The following is an 18,364-nucleotide window of genomic DNA, read 5'->3' as shown; positions in this document are numbered from 1 at the left end:
CATTTATGTATGGGAAAATAGCGAAATATCCATCAAAACATTTAGAAAGCAGCATCACCGACCACCTAGAAATCCTCTGCACGCAATAGAGAACACCAGGGTGGAAATGGTAGAAGCCATTTTTGGTTAAGGTTTTTGTCCTGGGTGGAGGGTATTCGTGAGGATTCAGTCAGCCTCAAACATTACATTTAAACATAGGTGCCTAGCTACGATGATACATTTGCCAGTAAGGCAGCGTTGCACGGTGAAAGGCAAAAACCCCTCTAAGCCTCCTCCTGTGGCGACAAAGTTCTCAGTCAACGCTCACCGCCATACCCATCCGCGGGAACGCTCCCTCCACCAGCCGAAGGCGGGGCCTCTGAAGGCACTCCCGCCACACAGCGCGAATTGAGCCTCGGGGCTTCCTGGGAATTGTAGTTTTAGTCACGGACACATCTTTTTTATTCGGGCCAGTATGCAGTGAATCAGAAAACTACAACTCCCAAAGTGCCCCGGGGCGGCGAGGGGCCACAACGGTGACGACTGTGGCAGAGAAGGCCCGGAGGGGCTCTGCGTTCTGGAGTGGCGCTGCTTGGGCCGGTGGCGGATTGCAAGCAGCTGGTTTTGCGGCTGGGGAGAGCGGCGAGAGGGTTCGGCATTTTTCGTCGGGATCCCCGCAAGGATGAGTGCTGCCAGAGAGTCTCACCCGCATGGGGTGAAGCGTTCAGCCTCCCCAGACGACGATGTAAATAACAATGGCGGAGTGGCTGAGGGTTGAGGCCTACTAAAGGCTGGAGTAGGCCTGGAAGGGTGGTTGGAGGAGGACGCGCCTGAGGTGGCCTGCAGCGGGAAAGCCCAGGGAAGAAACCAGAAGAATGAGTGGGAAATGTCTCCCTTAATCTTTATGAGGGTCAGAAGGTTTGAAGAGGCCCACACGCTGAGAGCCGGAGACCTGCGTAGGAAGGGGATTGAGGAAGGAAATTCTGAGAGGGTCGAGGAGTGAAAGAGCTTAGTCAAGGGATTTCGTACGTGCATTTTGGGGGGCCGATGAGGTTGCTTTCTCGGGCCTTTGTACTCAGGATAGGGACGGCAAGACTCCCTGTTTTGGGTTCTAAATGTTTCCGTAACAATGTCGAAATGTTGGTGCACATTTGTACAGATTTTTCCTGCCTGGATGATTTTTACAATGTGCTGTTGAGAGTTAACTTTAGCTGCGCTAGTAAGGGTAAACCGAGAACAGTATTGAGCCGAAAATTGTGCCACTGGTGTAATTTGGTACTGGCTCTGGTGGTGAGGTCTAAGACGTTGAGACCTAGAACCCCATTTTGATGTCGGATATTAATACCTCGTTCTTCTTACCTCGTCTCCCCATCAAATGCCGTTCCCTTCCCCAGCCCCCACCTCATAGGTTTTAATAGCAAACGGTTTATCCCTTAAAGTAACCTGTTAAATATTTACTGCAGTGCCGGGTGTTGGGAATTCGGAGAGAAATATGATGCTTATTTTAGGCCTTTTTGTATATTTGTCCTAGCTCCTAGCGCAGTGTCATGGAAACGGTAGGTAACCAGTAAACGTAAAACTAGGTCCTTCATACAATGGATAAGTGTCTTGGCAACGTTGATGGGGAAAATTGTTGGAGAGGGCGCGGAGAGGTCATCTTTAAGGAAGATGAAGGGATATCTAGGTTTTTTTCGGTTTTGTTTGAAGTACTGTCAGTTTCTGAATACATAGAGCTTTAAATTTTTCGATAGTGCATTTCAGTGTTTTTCATGAAATTTTAAAAGCCCACTGAATACTACTTTGTAGCAAATGAGATGATGTTAAGACCTACCCCTCTGATGGGAGGTGGGGCGAGGACCGGAATATTAAGGGTCTTTAAAGGAATCGACTTCAGCTCTACAGAAAGATTAGCAATCAATAAAGATTTGGGGATGAATGGGCATCTAGAGAAGTTTATTCTTGCTCTCTGTTCTTTCTGCTACTAGCTTTTAGATCTTGTTAATATGGTAATTCAGGTTTTGTCAGGAATTGATGCACACTTTTGAGTAACCTGGCTGCCACTTAAAAAGCTGTTACATTGTTTTCCTCCTGATCTTTAAATGTGACTTGATTGCTAGGATGTCAGACACCTGTTTGGAAATATCTTTTAGCGTGACGGAAAACTCCAGGTGATATGAAATTTAACAAAGTTAAAGGGATTAAGTCATTAACTTTACAGCTTCGGAAGAGATCAGTTTAAACTAGACGACCTTTAAGACCTTTCCCAATCATATAAGCGTATCTTTAAGTACCTGGGTTTTGTTTTTGTTTTGAAACAGGTGAGACAGGGTCTCTGTCGCCCAAGCTGGAGTGCAGTGGCACGATCAGTGCTCCCTGCAGCCTCCACCTCCCTGGCTCAGGTGATCCTCCTGCTTCAACCCCCTCTTCCCCCAACACCACCACAGTAGCTCGGACTACAGGTGTGCACCATTACACCCGACTAATTTTTTGTATTTTTAGTAGAGACCGGATTTTGCCACATTGCCCAGGCTGGTCTCCAACTACTAGACCCAAGCAATCTGCCCACCTCGGCCTCCCAAAGTGTTGGAATTACAGGTGTGAGCCACCTCGCCCAGCCAGTACTTAAAAAAAATTTTTAACCATAAGTAAGTCATTCATTAAAATACCTCCAAGCTGTTGTAGAAAAAAAAAACTAGCAGGCCGGGCGCGGTGGCTCACTCCTGTAATCCCAACACTTTGGGAGGCCGAGGCAGGCGGATCACGAGGTCAGGAGATGCAGACCATCCTGGCTAACACAGTGAAACCCCGCCTCTACTAAAAAAATACAAAAAAATTAGCCGGGCGTGGTAGCGGGCGCCTGTAGTCCCAGCTACTAGGGAGGCTGAGGCAGGAGAATGGCCTGAACCCGGGAGGCGGAGCTTGCAGTGAGCCGAGATGGCGCCACTGCACTCCAGCCTGGGCGACAGAGCGAGACTCTGTCTCAAAAAAAAAAAAAAAACTAGCTATAATATATAGTTGGGAAACAGTTTCTAATGAGCATCCACGGTATATGAGAGATCATTGAAGTTTTCTTATGCCCATTGACCTCACATCTAATTGAGGTAACAAAACATTTTTTTAATATTAAAAATAGATACTAAATCACAATACAACTCTAGAAAAACGCTAACAATGTAGGAGTAAATTCTAAGAGTCACCAGGCTATGTATTGAGGAGGTAAATTGATTGCAGTTCTGTAGTAAAGGGTATTAAGGATGAAGACGACTTAAAAGTAGTTTCATTGGCTTGGAGTGGAGAAATGAAAGCTATCTTATAGGAAGTGGGAAGAGTGGGGAGGTAAATTTTAGTAACTGCTAAGGAACTCTCTTAAAATGTATAGTGCACCCACGTGCTTTTCAGAATGCAGCATTTGGGCAAAGTACTCACTGTTGTACTTTAAGGCAGGGGTCTCCAACCCCTGGGCCACAGAACCAGGCTGCACAGCAGGACGTGAGCTGTGGGCCAGCCAGCAAAGCTTCATCTGTATTTACAACTGCTCCCCTTGGCTTGCATTACCACCTGAGCTCTGCCTCCTGTTGGCATTTGATTCTTACAGGAGCATGAACCTTAGTGTGAACTGCACATGCGAGTGATCTAGGTTGCACACTCCTTATGAGAATCTAATGCCAGATGATCTGTCACTGTCTCCCATTACCCCCAGATGGGACTGTCTAGTTTTAGGAAAACAAGCTCAAAGCTTCCACTGAGTCTACATTATGGTGAGTTGTATAATTATTTCATTATAGATTACAATGTAGTAATAATAGAAATAAAGTGCCCAATAAATGTAATGCACTTGAATCATCCTGAAACCATCACATCCTCCCTCTCAGTGGAAAAATTGTTTTCCACGAAACCGGTCCCTGATGCCAGTCTGGTCCCGGAGTGCTGCTTTAAGGTCTTTGAAAAGAAGAACTGGCAGGACTTAAATGTTATTTCCTTAAAACATTGGGATTAGAAGTTGTAAATGACAGGGTTATTTATATAAACACTGAAGATGTTTTACTCTTTTAATAGAAGCAGAATCAAGAAAGTTGGTTTTTACACAATTTTTTAACTTCTATACATTTTTATAACTAGTTCATAGACCACTTTCATCTGTCTCATTTGATCATGGACAGTATGATGTGGAAAAAACACAGGATGGTCAGAGGATCAAAGCAAGTCAGTTAGCCTCTCTGTGCCTCAGTGTCTTAAGACAGTCTTTTAAAAAGGCATCTCTTTACAGATAAGGAGTTAAAATTAAGTTAAATGTCAGATCCTGGCTTGCAGAGCAAGTGATTTAGTGATTGTCAGAACTGAAGCTTCACCATTACTTTAACTATATTGAGCCAGAAATAGTTAAGAACTAAATGGCCCATAAAAATATATGAGGGGGTCACATGGAAAGAAGTAGAGATTTGGAACTTAGGGAACCAAAATTATGAGAACATATAAGCCGTTCCACTAATGAGAATTTAGAAGTGCAAATGGGTCCAGGTTGGTACAAATGCTTTAACTCTCATATGCCCAGGGGAAATAGTGGTTTTTTTTTTTATATTCTTTTAGTCTTTTACAAATAATTTTTAGAAATAATAAAGGGAGATAGTGCAAAACAAGTTTATTAGGAATTTTAATGTGAACTTAACAATAGCAAACCGAAATTTATATTCTATGTTTTCCTGATTTTGATGTACATATAGTCATCCTTCAGTATGCTAAATGTGGGGGATTGGTTCCAGGACCCACCCACCTCCTTGGCAAATCTTGCATACTCAAGTTCCGCAGCCAGCCCTGTGGAACCTGAGAATAGGAAAAAATCAGCCTTCCATATACTTGGGATGGATCTGCATTTGGTTGAAAAAAATCCACTTATAAGGGACCCTTGAAGTTCAAACCTGTCTTGCATTTGCATCATCAAAATACAATACTTGAGGAATTTTTGAAACCTTCTATTGCTTACAATTTTGTGTTGAAGAAGGATTTGTCATCCTTGCTCCATAATTGCAAAACATTTTTATTTTTAGATTATAAACTTAATTAGAATGATAAATTCAGTGAATATTTTTATATCATTTTCCTTCCAGTCACCTTGTGTACACATCTGCCTTCACCCGTTGTCCATTTGCAACCAAATCAAGTAAACTTTGATGCATAAACATTGTAAAAGATGAGATAAAACAGTTACACCTCCTTTTAGAAAATGAGATGATCCTGGCTCTTACTGTGAAATATTGCAAGATGAAGTCCTTCCTGCCGATGGCTCTCCCAGTGAGAGTACATTTCTTGTTTGTCTTTTTTTTCTTTTTCTTGTCAATTCTTGGGTGGGAGAAAAGCCTTCTAGTATTTCCTCATCCAAAAACTCATAGTCTGAGATTTTTGCAGTTAATTTTATCATCATGATTAGTCTAGAATATGACTGCCTTTCATTTTGCGTTCACCTTCTTCTTCGTCTAATAATGGTTAATGCCTTCTGTCAGTTTTTTCTCTTTGCCATTATGAATGGAAAATGAAAAATTGTGAATTCCCATCTGTGTTCAGTGAAAGCTAAAAGTAGACAACAGTTATGATGTCTTGAAAGATGATGATGAAATACTTTGGACAATACAGTGAGAAAACTAATATCTTAAAAACTATTTTAGTTATTTTTAGCATAGTTGAGAATAATGAATTATAAATAATGAACGGTTAAACAACAGTTTTTACATTTGTTTCAAAATGTAGGGAAAAATATGCTCACTAGGATTCCATCATATTTCTTAGATTTATAAAAGAGTTCAGTGGACTCATTTGATAATTGCAAGATAGCATGAGTTTTAGTCTGTTCTTTTAAAAAATAAGTTTTCTCTTTGTTCTTTGGAAGACTTTTAAGAAAGAATAAAAGTAATGACATCTCAATCCTAACAAATAACTAGAACTGCTAAAAAAAAAAAAAGGCAACTGAAAAGTTAAAATTTTCTCTTAAAAGTTAGCTCACTGATAAAGGCAGAATTTTTAACTTCAACTAACAACTGTGGCTGCCATCTAAGTTCAGAGTACTAGGTGCTCTAGGACCCTGCAAGGCAGTGGGTCTCAAAGTGTGGTCCCCAGATAAATAGCATCAGCAATCATTTAAGAATTTGTTGAAATTCAAATCCTAGAGCTCCACCCCAGACCCACTGAATCTCTGGGGCTGTAGCCCTGCAGTCTGTTTTAACAAGCCCTCTAGGTGACGCTGATACAGGCAAACTTTTGAGACTCAGCTCTGGCTGTAGAAGAACTAAAGGATTCTGCTGTGAGGTAATAGAAAAGGAGTAAATTTGAATGTGATGAATATGCTTAACTTCCTAAACAAGAAAAATGAACCCTGTTTATAGTTACAACTGACAGGGGAAAAAAACTTAAGAGTTACAGGTAGACTTTAGATTTTGTAATACTTATTTTTATGCAAAAAAAATTAATCAACCAATTTTTTTTCTAGCTGGGATCTAGCAATTGGGAGGCAGCAGACTTGGGTAATGAAGAGAGAAAACAAAAGTTCTTGAGACTTATGGGTGCAGGAAAGGTAAGCATCAGATGGTGTGCATTTTTTACCTTTTCTGTGAAAATATTGCCATTTTTGTGTATGCTAAGTAAGAAGGACTGAATACACTTGGATTCCATTTTCCTGTTCTGTGTGATTTCTTTTGGCTTTGGGAAATACATATGGCCTAACCAAGCATATAAAATTTATATTATTTTTGAGCCACTTCTAGGATTCTCTGTCCGTAAAGTTTGAAGACTGTACAGAGAAAAATTTGGTTCAAGGAGGCTGTATAGGAGAAAAGAGATGTCAAAGTTTATGAAATGCCATATGTTGGCCCAGTGGTTTGATAGAAGATATTTCTTCTGGGTAGGTTATCTTGTGGGAACCTCTGGCCAAAGTGAAAAGCCTGTCATATTTTATAGCTCCCTCCAGCCCTTGAAATAGTAACCAGAGGAATATCCTTGATCAAAAACCTAATTTTAAGACTACACTTTCAGAGATTATTTCTATAGTTTGTTACTAGATAGAGAAGTTTCTCTGAATTTGTAGAACACCAGGGGGAAAGAAAACCTTAATTTTAAAAATGTTCACGATACTTTGAAATGCCTGTCAGTTTGGTTAACGTTAATAGAAGGTACAGTTGACCCCTGAGCAATGTTGGGGTTAGGGGTGCTGGTTCTGCAGGCAGTCAAAAGTTTGCATATAACTTTCGACTCCCCAACAACTTAACTACTAATAGCCTACTGTTGACTGGAAGTCTTACTGATAACATAATTATCAGTTAACACATATTTTGGGTGTTACATGTGTTATATCCTGTATTCTTACAATAAAGAAAAGGAAATGTTATCAAGAAAATTATAAGGAAGAGAAAATAATTGACTCTTCATTAATTGGAAGTGGATCATCATAAAGGTCTTCATCCTCATAGTCTTCATGTTGAGTGGGCTGAAAAGGAGGGATTGTCTTACTGTCTGGGAGTGGCAGAGGCAGAAGTAAATTCAAGTATAAGTGGGTCCACACAGTTTAATCCTGTGTTCAGGGTCAACTATATAAAACAAGTGCCAGGAAAATATCTATTGTAGAAACCTTTCTTTATCCTAGCAGTTTATACAGGGATCTCTAGATACTTATTTTTTGTAAGCAAGTAAATTTATTTTCCTAACATTGTCCTAACAGTCTTCCTACAAACTAAATTGAAAAGAAATAGGAAAGCATTTTTTCTCTTTTTTTAAGCACCTTAAAATGAAATTCTGTTCTTTGTTTTGTTACACACATGGGAATACGTTCATTGATTTTCCCAACTATTACAGACTACCTACTACTGTGCTGGATCCTGGGTGGTCATATAGATCAATAATACATGTTTGAAGCTATTATGTAATGGAGGAAACCAGATAATAGCAATACAGAATTGTAATTGCTGTGAGAAGGCCATGCACATAGTGCTGTGGCATCACAGAGGGCAGCTAACTCTGGTTTAGCAGTGCAAGAAAGCTTCCCCAAAACAGAATTGATCTGAATCTCAAAGGATAAGAAGGAGTTAGCCAGACTACAACAATGGGTTTGGGGATAGGAAGAGGTCATGTAAAACACTGAGACCTATTTAAATAAAGCATTTGTATAATATCTCATTAATCGAGATTTCCCAATTTGTAATTTGTCATAGAAAATAGTCTGCAATTTCTCTTGTTTCGTGCAAATATATTAAGTCCTCACTTAACATCCCTTGTGGTTCTTGGAAACTAACTTTTAGCAGACTGACAATAAAGTTGTTTCACTGTAACACTGATAAGGAGGAAAATTGTTTTCATTATAGGTTGTTTCAACTAAAATCAGTTAAAGTCAAAGTTTCCAAGAACCTATCATTGAAAATTAAGTGAGGACTTAAAAGATTTGTTAAGGATACGTAAGGTAAGTGTTAGTTTAGGGGCCATATTCAACTTAGTAGAATGAAACTTATTCAAGTACTTAGGAAGAACATCCTAATATAAAATATATGGAAGTTGACTTACTTGTAAATAAGTTGTTCAGCATAGATTAAATTCTTTTTTTTTTTTTTTTTTGAGACAGTCTCACTGCAACCTCTGCCTCCCAGGTTCAAGCAGTTCTCTGCCTCAGCCTCCCGAGTAGCTGGGATTACAGGCGCCTGCCACCATGCCTGGCTAATTTTTGTATTTTTAGTAGAGACAGGGCTTCACCATTTGAACTTCTGACCTCGTGATCCACCCTCCTTTGCCTCCCAAAGTGCTGGGATTACAGGCATGAGCCACTGCGCCTTGCCCATAGATTAAATTATTTGTGAGGCCAAGATTGTAGCTTTGATCTTCATATGGGGTGTTTAGATGTATTCCATTTTGTGGCCACAAAGTATATTTGTAATCCTAGCCGGCTATCATGAATATTTTATTGGTCACAGGAAGAACCAGCTAAGAGCATATGAATAGATCAGTGCAATACTATCATCATCCTGGAATAACTTGATGCTGTTATATTAAAATCTTGTTAATGGCTGTCAGTTTTGCAACCTAAACAAGTAACACACTGAATTATTGATTTGCTTATGTGTTAATGGCACATAAAGCAATGAGCATTAACGCTTGAAGTTTTTCAGTAGTATCATTTTTGTGTATGGAGACTGTATCTGCCATTTTTTTCACAATAGGAAGGTTTGTTACTGTATCTTCACAGATGATTGGTTAAGATTGCTTTCCAAAGTCACATTTATTCTCACCTTCACATGGTGTTTTAATGAGCACTTATGAAACTAAATATGAACCATAAAGAGTAGATTGGACTGATTAAATTGAGAGTAATTATGCAGTTTAATCAGTTGGTAATATTGAATCAGATGTATTTTTATGTTTAGAGTGCAGGATTGTTTTAAATTGTTCTTTTTGACAAGTTGAGATTAGTAGTTTATTGTCAAATAGTAAAGAGATAGCTAATGATTGTGATATACTGTAGTAAGATCTATCACTTTATATGATACATTATAAGTTTTAATTATTTCATTTTTGTCTGGCTAAATCTCATTTGCTTTCTCTCCATGAGATATACTTGAGGCAGCAGAAAGAGCAGGTGGGAAGTTAAAGCAACTCATTTAAATGGCCTTTAGGAAAGAAAATGTTTAGATTGACTCAATTTTCTAGTTATCTATTCATCTTATTTAAAATTCCAACCTGTTCTACTCCTTACTCAGGTCTGTTTTGTTTTAATCACACTTAGTACCTTCTAACATAGTATAAATAGTGATTACATTTGCCTGTCTCCCTTCCCCATTCCTACCCTTGCTAGAATGTAAGGTCCTTAAAGGCAGAGATTCTAATTTAATCTTTTGTCTTCACTGTGTCCCAGAAGCCTAGAATAGTTTTCAGCACATAGTAGATACCCAGTAAGGTTAAATTAGTGGTCTCAAATGCTAATACATTTTCACCCTTCTTATAGAAAGAACATACTGGTCGTCTTGTTATAGGAGATCACAAATCAACATCTCACTTCCGAACAGGTAAGAAAGTAAAGTGTAATTAAAATGGAAGTGCTAAATTCAGAATATGAAGTATGTGTTCATGTTTCAGGATATTCTACTTTGGCATGTGTAATTGTGTAAATTATTAAAATATTAGAATTGGAGCTGGGTGCAGTGGCTTAATGCCTGTAATCCCAGTTATTTGGGAAGTTAAAGTGGGAGGATCACTTAAGCCCAGGAGTTTGAGGCTGCAATGAAGCTATGATTGCACCACTGCATTCCAGCCTGGGCTACAGAGCAAGACCTCATCTCTTAAAATTTAAAAAAAAAAGGAGAGAAAAAAATGCTGAGCACCTTGGCTTATGCTTGTAATCCCAGCATTTTGGGAGGCTGAGTTGAGCCGATCACTTGAGGCAAATCATCAGCCTGGTCAACATGGCAAAACCGTGTCTCTACTAAAAAAAAAAAAAAAAAAAAAAAAAAAAATTAGCCAGGTGTGGTGGCTCACACCTGTAATCCCAGCTGCTTGGGAGGCTGAGGCACGATAATTGCCTGAACCAGAGAGGCGGAGGTTGCAGTGAGCCAAGATAGCACCATTGCACTCCAGCCTGAGCGACAGAGTGCTACTCTGTCTCCAAAAAAAAAAAATTAGAAATATATAATAGGTAAACATGTTACATATATAAAGTATCAATTATCATGTACTTTGATTTTTAAAAAATGAGAGAGTATATGTCATTATGATATTCTAGCCAAGAAACCTTTTTCTGTCTCCATTTTTACTGATTCAGAACATATATTTTAATTGTAGTGAGGTTTTATGCCTCAACTTGTTAACTCTGGTATGTACAGAATTTTTGTTCTTTGTATATTAGCATATAATGTCATAGTTGACATTTGGTTTTGTGTATTCACTAAATTTTGTTTTAAAATCTTTGAAGAATATAAACTAGTTGCAGAGCCTAAAGAAATAAGCTTTTAAAATACTTTTAGGGAAGAACATTTTTAAATAAAAACTGAAAAAGAATTTGGGTATTTGGTGTGCTGAAAAGTGAAATTTTTGCCTATTTAAAACTGACCCTAATCTTGGACATTATTAATAAAAGGCACATATTAATAAAAGACACATTGACCTAGATTATGTTTAACAAAACTTTAAGTTATTTAAATTATGCTAACACAGCATATGTAGCACATTTTACAAATTCATAGATCTTTTATTTTTCTAGTGTTAAACAATTACTTCAAATTGATTTGTATTGCTACATAAGGCAAAAAACAATTCCTGAACTTTGCAGAATGGAAAAATATTTCAACTGCCACATTTACTCTTTTAAAACTGAGAGCTTTAAAGCAGGAGCTCCCAATCCCCAGTACCCATCCCTGGCCTGTTAGAAACTGGACCACACATCAGGAGGTGAGTGGCATGCAAGCCAGAGAAGCTTTATCTGTATTTACAGCTGCTCCCAGTGGCTTGTATGGCCACCTGAGCTCCGCCTCCCATCAGATCATTGGCAGCATTAAATTCTCATAGGAGCATGAACCCTATTGTGAACTGTGCAAGCCAGGGATCTAGGTTGTGCCTCCTTCTGAGAATCTAATGCCTGAAGATCTGAAGTGGAGCTGAGGTGGTAATGGGGAGTGGCTGCAGAAACAGATTAACATTAGCAGAGAGGCTTGACTGCACAGAGACTGTAATCAATCAGCTGCTTGCAGACTCATATCAAAACCCTCTCAGTGAGTGGCAAGTGACAAGCTGCATCTATCTAGTGGCAGGTTTTAAGTCAGAATCTGACATTTATTTAATCTGCATGTGGCCTGCCCATTACTTATTTACCACTTCCATCCATGCCTCTTTCCTGCACTGTGCATTTGTCTCAGTCACAGTTTTGGTAAGCCCACAAGCTAACCCTAGCCAAAATGAGTAAAAAAGCAAACGTCCTTGGAGAGCTTCTTTGAAAAGTGGGAAAGACTCAATGATGAGAGAGCAGAAGACTCTAATACTGCCAACAAAGAGAAAGTGGCATTTAAAAGAAAATATCAAGAGTCCTACTTAAATTGTAGGTTCATTGCAGTAGGTGATTCACATTCTCCAAACCTGCTTTGTCTAATATGTGATGACCAGCTATCCAGAAAAGCCATGAAACGTTTAAAAGTGCTTCACCACATGGAGACCAAGCACCCTGCATTAAAAGACAAGCCTTTGGAGTTTTTCAAAAGAAAAAATAGTAAACGCAAAGAACAGAAGTAATTATTGAAGGCCACCACTTCCTCAAATGTGTCTGCAGTGAGAGCATCATTCTTAGTGGCTAATCACATTACTAAAGCTAAGAAGGCCTTTACTACTGGTGAAGAGTTGATCCTGCCTGCTGCTAAGGACTTAGGAGAGCCTGCAGTTCAAAAGGTGGCACATGTTCCTCTTCTGGCTAGCACCATAACTAAATGAATTAATGAAATAGAGGATATGAGGCATAATTGTTAGAATTAATGAGTCACTGTGGTACGCAATCCAGGTTAATGAGTCTACCAGTGTTGACAGCAAGGCAACAATGCTTGTTTATGTGTGATACATTTTTCAGGAGGATGTGCATGAGGATATGTTATGTGCACTTTTGCTTTCATCTAACACCACAGCTGCAGAACTATTCAAGTCTTTAAATACATATCAGGAAAATTGAATTGGTCATTTTGTATGGGTATATGCAGGGATGGAGCAGCTGCCATGACTGGACGGCTTTCTGGTTTCACTACTCAGGTCAAAGAGCTTGCTTCTGAATGTGAGTCTGTGTACTGTGTCATCTGTAGAGATGCTGGCTAGTTGAAAAATGCCACCTGAACTTACCATTTTGTAGGATGTGATTAAAATTTTCAACCACATTAAAGTACATGCCCTTAATTCACATCTGTTCATGTAGCTCTGTGAGAAGATGGACACAGAGCACACATCTTCTCTTATACACAGAAGAGAGATGGCTTCCTAAAGGTAGATCACTGGCCACAGTTTTTCAGTTACAATAGCTGCTCCAGAGATTTCATTTTAGAAAAAGTCACCACTGGCAGCACATTTTGTTGACACAGAATTGGGTCACAAAACTTGCTTACTTGGCCAGGCATGGTGGGTCACGCCTGTAATTACAGCACTTTTGGGAGGCCAAGGCAGGCAGATCATTTAAGGCCAGGAGTTTGAGACCAGCCTGGCCAAAGGGGAGAAACCTCGTCTTTACTAAAAAATACAAAAATTAGCTAGGCGTGGTGGCACACGCCTATAATCCCGGCTACTCAGGAGGCTGAGGCACGAGAATCATTTGAGCCTGGAAGGCAGAGGTTGCAATGAGCCGAGATCATGCCACTGTACTCCAGCCTGGGCAAGAGAGCGAGACTCTCTCAAAAAAAAAAAAAAAAAAAAAAAACTTGCTTGTGTGACATATTCAATCTGTCACCTCAGGGGAGAACAAAACTGTGTTCAAGTTGGCAGATAGAGTGGCTGCATTCAAAGCCAAACTGGTATTATGGGGGCCACAAGTGAACATTGGGATTTTTTGACATGTTTCAAACATTAGCAGAGATTTTAAAAGAGACTGAGCCAGGACCGTTTTTCTCCCAGCTGGCACATGATCACCTATCTCAGCCTTCAAAGAGTTTGAGTATTATTTTCCAGCCACGAAAGAGCCCCGAACTGGGAAGGAATGGATTCACAACCCATTTGTGAATAAGCCAGGTGAATCGACTTTGTTCATGCTAGAAGAGGATCAGCTGCTTAAGATCACAAATGACGTTGCCCTTAAAAGTATGTTTGAGACAACTTCACATCTCTATACATTCTGGATTAAAGACAAAGTGGAATATCCTGAGATTGCCACGAAAGCACTGGAAAGCCTGCTTCCATTTCCAACCTCCTATCTTTGTGAAACAGGGTTTTCTGTAGTGACAGCAGCCAAACAAGATTACAGAGTAGACTGGACATAAGCAACACACTTAGGGTGTCACTGTCTCCCATCACCCCTAGATGGGACCGTCTAGTGGCAGGGAAAACAAGCTCAGGGCTCCCACTGCTTCTACATTATGGTGAGTTGTACAATTATTTCATTATATATTACGATGTGATAATAATAAAGTACATAATAAATGTAATACACTTGAATCATCTCAAAACCACCACCACCCCCCTCCATGGAAAAATTGTTTTCCACAAAACCAGTCCCTGGTGCCAAAAAGGTTGGAAACTGCTGCTTTAAACTTTAAGTTGCTCTGATAAACTTGATAAGCAAAGAAAGGCATAAAGAAGAGTCAGTACATGACCATTTTATTTAGCCATTTGCTGAACAGAAGTGCCTAGCTTTTTTCACTGTTTTTGTGCAAAGATAGATAATTCTGTTTGTTAGAGAGTTTTTATTAAGTGACTACAAAAAAAACTTTCAGGATAACATCTACTTATTAAGTAAGCTAAAACATTTAATACCCAAAGTGCTTAGTAATAAATATTTATGCTATCTCAACATCAGGCATTTTATTTTCTATCAGGTAACCACCTATGGCATAAATTCTCAAAATTCATAGTAAAATTAGTCACAATTAGATAAATCAGCCCTGAGTATAATAGCGTCTGTATTATGGGTTTTTGTGTAAATTATTAATTTGACTGAAACATAACTAAAGTATCCTGGACATGCAGGGGAAGAAGACAAGAAAATTAATGAAGAACTGGAGTCTCAATATCAGCAAAGTATGGACAGTAAATTATCAGGAAGATATCGGCGACATTGTGGACTTGGCTTCAGTGAGGTAGTAATTAACTTACTTTCATTGGGAAGATAATTAGTTTTCAATTTGGTACCACTTATTGCTGTTAGATTACCCTAGCAATCAAGAATCCCATGTGGAAAGCTTTCTGTATGTAGTTATCTTAAAAATAATTGTATATGCCCTACTGGTCTCTGTAGATAATCAGGAGAGATGTTTCTAAGGATTTTGTGTGGGGTTGTTTTTTCTTTTTTTTGAGATGGAGTCTCACTCTGTCACCAGGCTGGAGTGCAGTGGTGCGATGTCTTCCACCTCCCGGGTTCAAGTGATTCTTCTGCCTGAGCCTCCTGAGTAGCTGGGATTACAGGCGCCTGCCATCACGCCCAGCCAATTTTTGTAGAGATGGGGTTTCAGCATGTAACCAGGCTGGCCTCAAACTCCTGACCTCAGGTGATCCCACCCACCTTGGGCTCCCAAAGTGCTGGCATTACAGGTGTGAGCCACCACACCCGGCCTTTTATTTTTCTTTTGGAGACAGTCTCTCTCTGTTGCCCCAGGCTAGGGTGCAGTGGCTCGATCTCAGCTCACTGCAACTTCCACCTCCCGGGTTCAAGCAATTCTGCCTCAGCCTCCCAAGTAGCTGGGATTACAGGTGCATGCCACCACAAGGGGCTAATTTTTTGTATTTCAGTAGAGATAGGGTTTCACCATGTTGCCCAGGCTGGCCTTGAACTACTGAGCTCAGGCAATCCACCCGCCTCAGCCTCCCAAAGTGCTAGCATTACAGGCTTGAGCCACCATGTCCAGCCTCACCTGGCCTGTTTGTAAGGATTTTAAAGTGTGTTTTCTAAAAATGAAAATTCTGCTTAATCACTAGAGCACCTTTCTTTCCCCCTTTTTTGAGACAGGTTCTCAACTCTGTCACCCAGGCTGGAGTATAGTGGCACAGTCTCACTGCCACCTTAGCCTCCTGAGGACCTGGGATATAGGCCTGCACCACCATGCCTAGCTAATTTTTGTATTTTTTGTAGAGACAGAGTTTTGCTATGTTGCCCAGGCTGGTCTCAAGACTCCTGGGTTCAAGCGATCTTTCCGCATCCCAAAGTGCTGGAACTACAGGCATGAGCCACCACGCCTGGCCAGGGCACATTTTTAATAGGCGTGAACAACAACATGCTCACAAGTTAAGTAAAATATTTCATTTAAGTTTAAAATAATGGTTTAGGAGAGCCTTTTTTTTTTTTTTTTTTTTTCAGTTGTTTCGTAAGTGATCTCTTTTTATATTATGAATTTATGTGTGACTACTGTTTACTCCAAAGTAATACAGTGTGCAAAACATTGATAACTGATTTCTACATAAAGGTCAGTGGTTAACATGCCTTATTAATTTAAAAAATTGTTCCTTTCGGGAAAATATAATACCGTGGTTTTCAAACTAGGGGAGGGGAGATAAGTGTGTGATCTTCAGAGCACCTCCCCTCTTGTTTTCTTTTGTCTTTTAAGAAATGGAGTCTTGGCCGGGCGCGGTGGCTCACGCCTGTAATCCCAGCACTTTGGGAGGCCGAGGCGGTCGGATCACAAGGTCAGGAGATCGAGACCATCCTGGCTGTAACATGGTGAAACCCCGTCTCCACTAAAAATACAAAAAATTCTCCGGGCGTGGTGGCCGGCACCTGTAGTCCCAGCTACTCCGGAGCCTGAGGCAGGAGAATGGCGTGAGCCCGGGAGGTGGAGTTTACAGTAAGTGGAGATTGCGCCACTGCACTCCAGCCTGGGCGACAGAGCAAGACTCCGTCTCAAAAAAAAAAAAGAAGAAATGGAGTCTTGCTCTGTCACACAGGCTGGAATGTAGTGGCATGATCATAGCTCACTACAGCCTTGAACTCCTAGGCTCAAGCAATCCTCCCACCTCAGCCTCCCGAGTAGCTAGAACTACAGGCACGCACCACCATGCCTGGCTAATTTTTTTCTTTTATCTTTTTTTTTAGTTTCTCTCTCCCTCTCTTTTTTTTTTTTTTTTTTTTTTTTTGAAAAAGAGACAGGGTCTCACTATGTTGCCCAGGCTGGTCTCAAACTTTGGGCCTCAAGCAATCCCCCTGCCTCTCAGCCTCTTGAGTAGCTGGAATCCCAGCCACAGGTATGAGCCACTGGGCCCAGCCAGACAGAGCTCTTTCTTAAAATTCTACTCAAGTCTTAAAGCTGTTGTTCTAATGGCTACAAAGTAGAGTGTTTCTAAGACTGACAGAACTTATGGTCTTTCTCAGATTTTGTATGGGCTAATGTTTATTTTTAAAAGAGCCTGTTGATTGATGTTTTAGGTAGAAGATCATGATGGAGAAGGTGATGTGGCTGGAGATGATGATGATGACGATGATGATTCACCTGATCCTGAAAGTCCAGATGATTCTGAAAGCGATTCAGAGTCAGAGAAAGAAGAATCTGCTGAAGAACTCCAAGCTGCTGAGCACCCTGATGAAGTGGAGGATCCCAAAAACAAAAAAGATGCAAAAAGCAATTATAAAATGATGTTTGTTAAATCCAGTGGTTCATAACTCCCAAACGCTTAGTCTTTGTATTAAAAGTAAGCCTTATTGTTATAATGCACAGTGGAGGACTGCTTTTAGAGCACAGACCTTTGTATTATAATTTTTAAAAAGGCCCTTTTAAATAATTACAAAGAGTGTTTGCTTTCAAATGCCATGGGTTACACTTTTATGGGCATGACTATAACCATTTTTGTAAAGAGTAAGAGTTGTATAAAATAAGAAATAAATACAGTACTCAACTTCCTTTCATATTAGCATCATCAACCCTCTAATTCACCTTATGGGGGAAATGCTTCTTTTTGTTTGTGATAGCTATTTTATCATTTCCTTCATATTTTTCTCTTATAAAAATGTATTTGATACTGTGATATGTTCATGAAAAGTATTCTTCTTTGTTATAGTAGAGCTGTTCATTATGGATATTTCTGCTGCCAGTCACAATCTAAATTAATTTTGGCAAAAGATTGGGTACTTAGTTTCCTGTTACTGAGTTAGCTCTACTCTTTTTGGACCAAAGCAACATGAGAGCAAGTACTTTTCACACTTGTTAAGATGGAGTTATAACTGTCATACATTTGGAATATTATGATCCCAAGTAGTCTTTTTATAATTTGGATTATATCGTATGTTAGATTTTTGATAAAATTTGGCCAATTTTTACAGAAGAAATTATTTCTCTGATCATTTAGTTCTATCTATTTAGAAATATGTAAAACTGAATTTTTTTTTTTTTTTTAAGTAATGTGTGACCAAAGTTAATTTTGTCCCAAAGGTCTAAATAAAGAGCAGTTTCCCATATTTGGCTGTGATACCTTTATCCTCATTATCTACAAATGAGGAAAGGCTTACTGATAAGAAGCTGAAACAAGAAATTCTCTTCATTTTATCCCAGTGCTATTTTATTGATTAATTACTAAAAAGTATTACTTTCTAATTTTATTGCTGTTTCTGTTGGTGTGAGATAAGAATCATCTGACTGCTATTAGGTGGTTGATTTGTACAGCTGATTAACACAAATTGCATTGTGAGCTAGTAAATGGATCTTTGGATAATTGGGTCCAAATTCTTAATGTTTATAAGTAACAAGTTCAAAGGCTTTAGTCACAC

The 18,364-nt window shown here is 39.5% G+C and overlaps 1 protein-coding gene across 2 annotated transcripts; it reads left to right on the top strand.

Annotated features, from left to right (window-relative positions):
- Window positions 1–299: 299 nt before the first annotated feature.
- On the top strand, window positions 300–18,055 carry C9H11orf58 (chromosome 9 C11orf58 homolog). 2 transcript variants are annotated; one of them, XM_054438807.2, is made up of 5 exons: window positions 300–724; window positions 6,458–6,541; window positions 9,950–10,010; window positions 14,644–14,753; window positions 17,030–18,055. In XM_054438807.2, exons 1-5 carry the CDS (start codon window positions 662–664, stop codon window positions 17,261–17,263), a joined length of 552 nt encoding a protein of 183 aa, XP_054294782.1. In that variant the 5' UTR covers window positions 300–661; the 3' UTR covers window positions 17,264–18,055. The 2 variants fall into 2 exon arrangements, with proteins under 2 accessions (XP_054294782.1, XP_054294783.1); XM_054438808.2 differs by having other exon boundaries at window positions 503–3,737.
- The last annotated feature ends 309 nt before the right edge of the window (window positions 18,056–18,364 follow it).

The sequence above is a fragment of the Pongo pygmaeus genome, chromosome 9 (assembly GCF_028885625.2).
Source record: "Pongo pygmaeus isolate AG05252 chromosome 9, NHGRI_mPonPyg2-v2.0_pri, whole genome shotgun sequence".
Classification (NCBI taxonomy): domain Eukaryota; kingdom Metazoa; phylum Chordata; class Mammalia; order Primates; family Hominidae; genus Pongo; species Pongo pygmaeus.
Note: the sequence above shows the minus strand (reverse complement) of the source record. Positions and strands in the feature narration are given on the sequence as shown.

What these genes read in the sequence shown, in the direction of transcription:
- C9H11orf58 (XM_054438807.2), top strand. Translation starts at nt 662, where the DNA reads ATGAGTGCTGCCAGAGAGTCTCACCCGCATGGGGTGAAGCGTTCAGCC. An exon ending in AACATCTCACTTCCGAACAG is followed by an intron (nt 10,011 to 14,643) that starts GTAAGAAAGTAA and finishes CTGGACATGCAG; the next exon opens with GGGAAGAAGACAAGAAAATT. An exon ending in GTGGACTTGGCTTCAGTGAG is followed by an intron (nt 14,754 to 17,029) that starts GTAGTAATTAAC and finishes TTGATGTTTTAG; the next exon opens with GTAGAAGATCATGATGGAGA.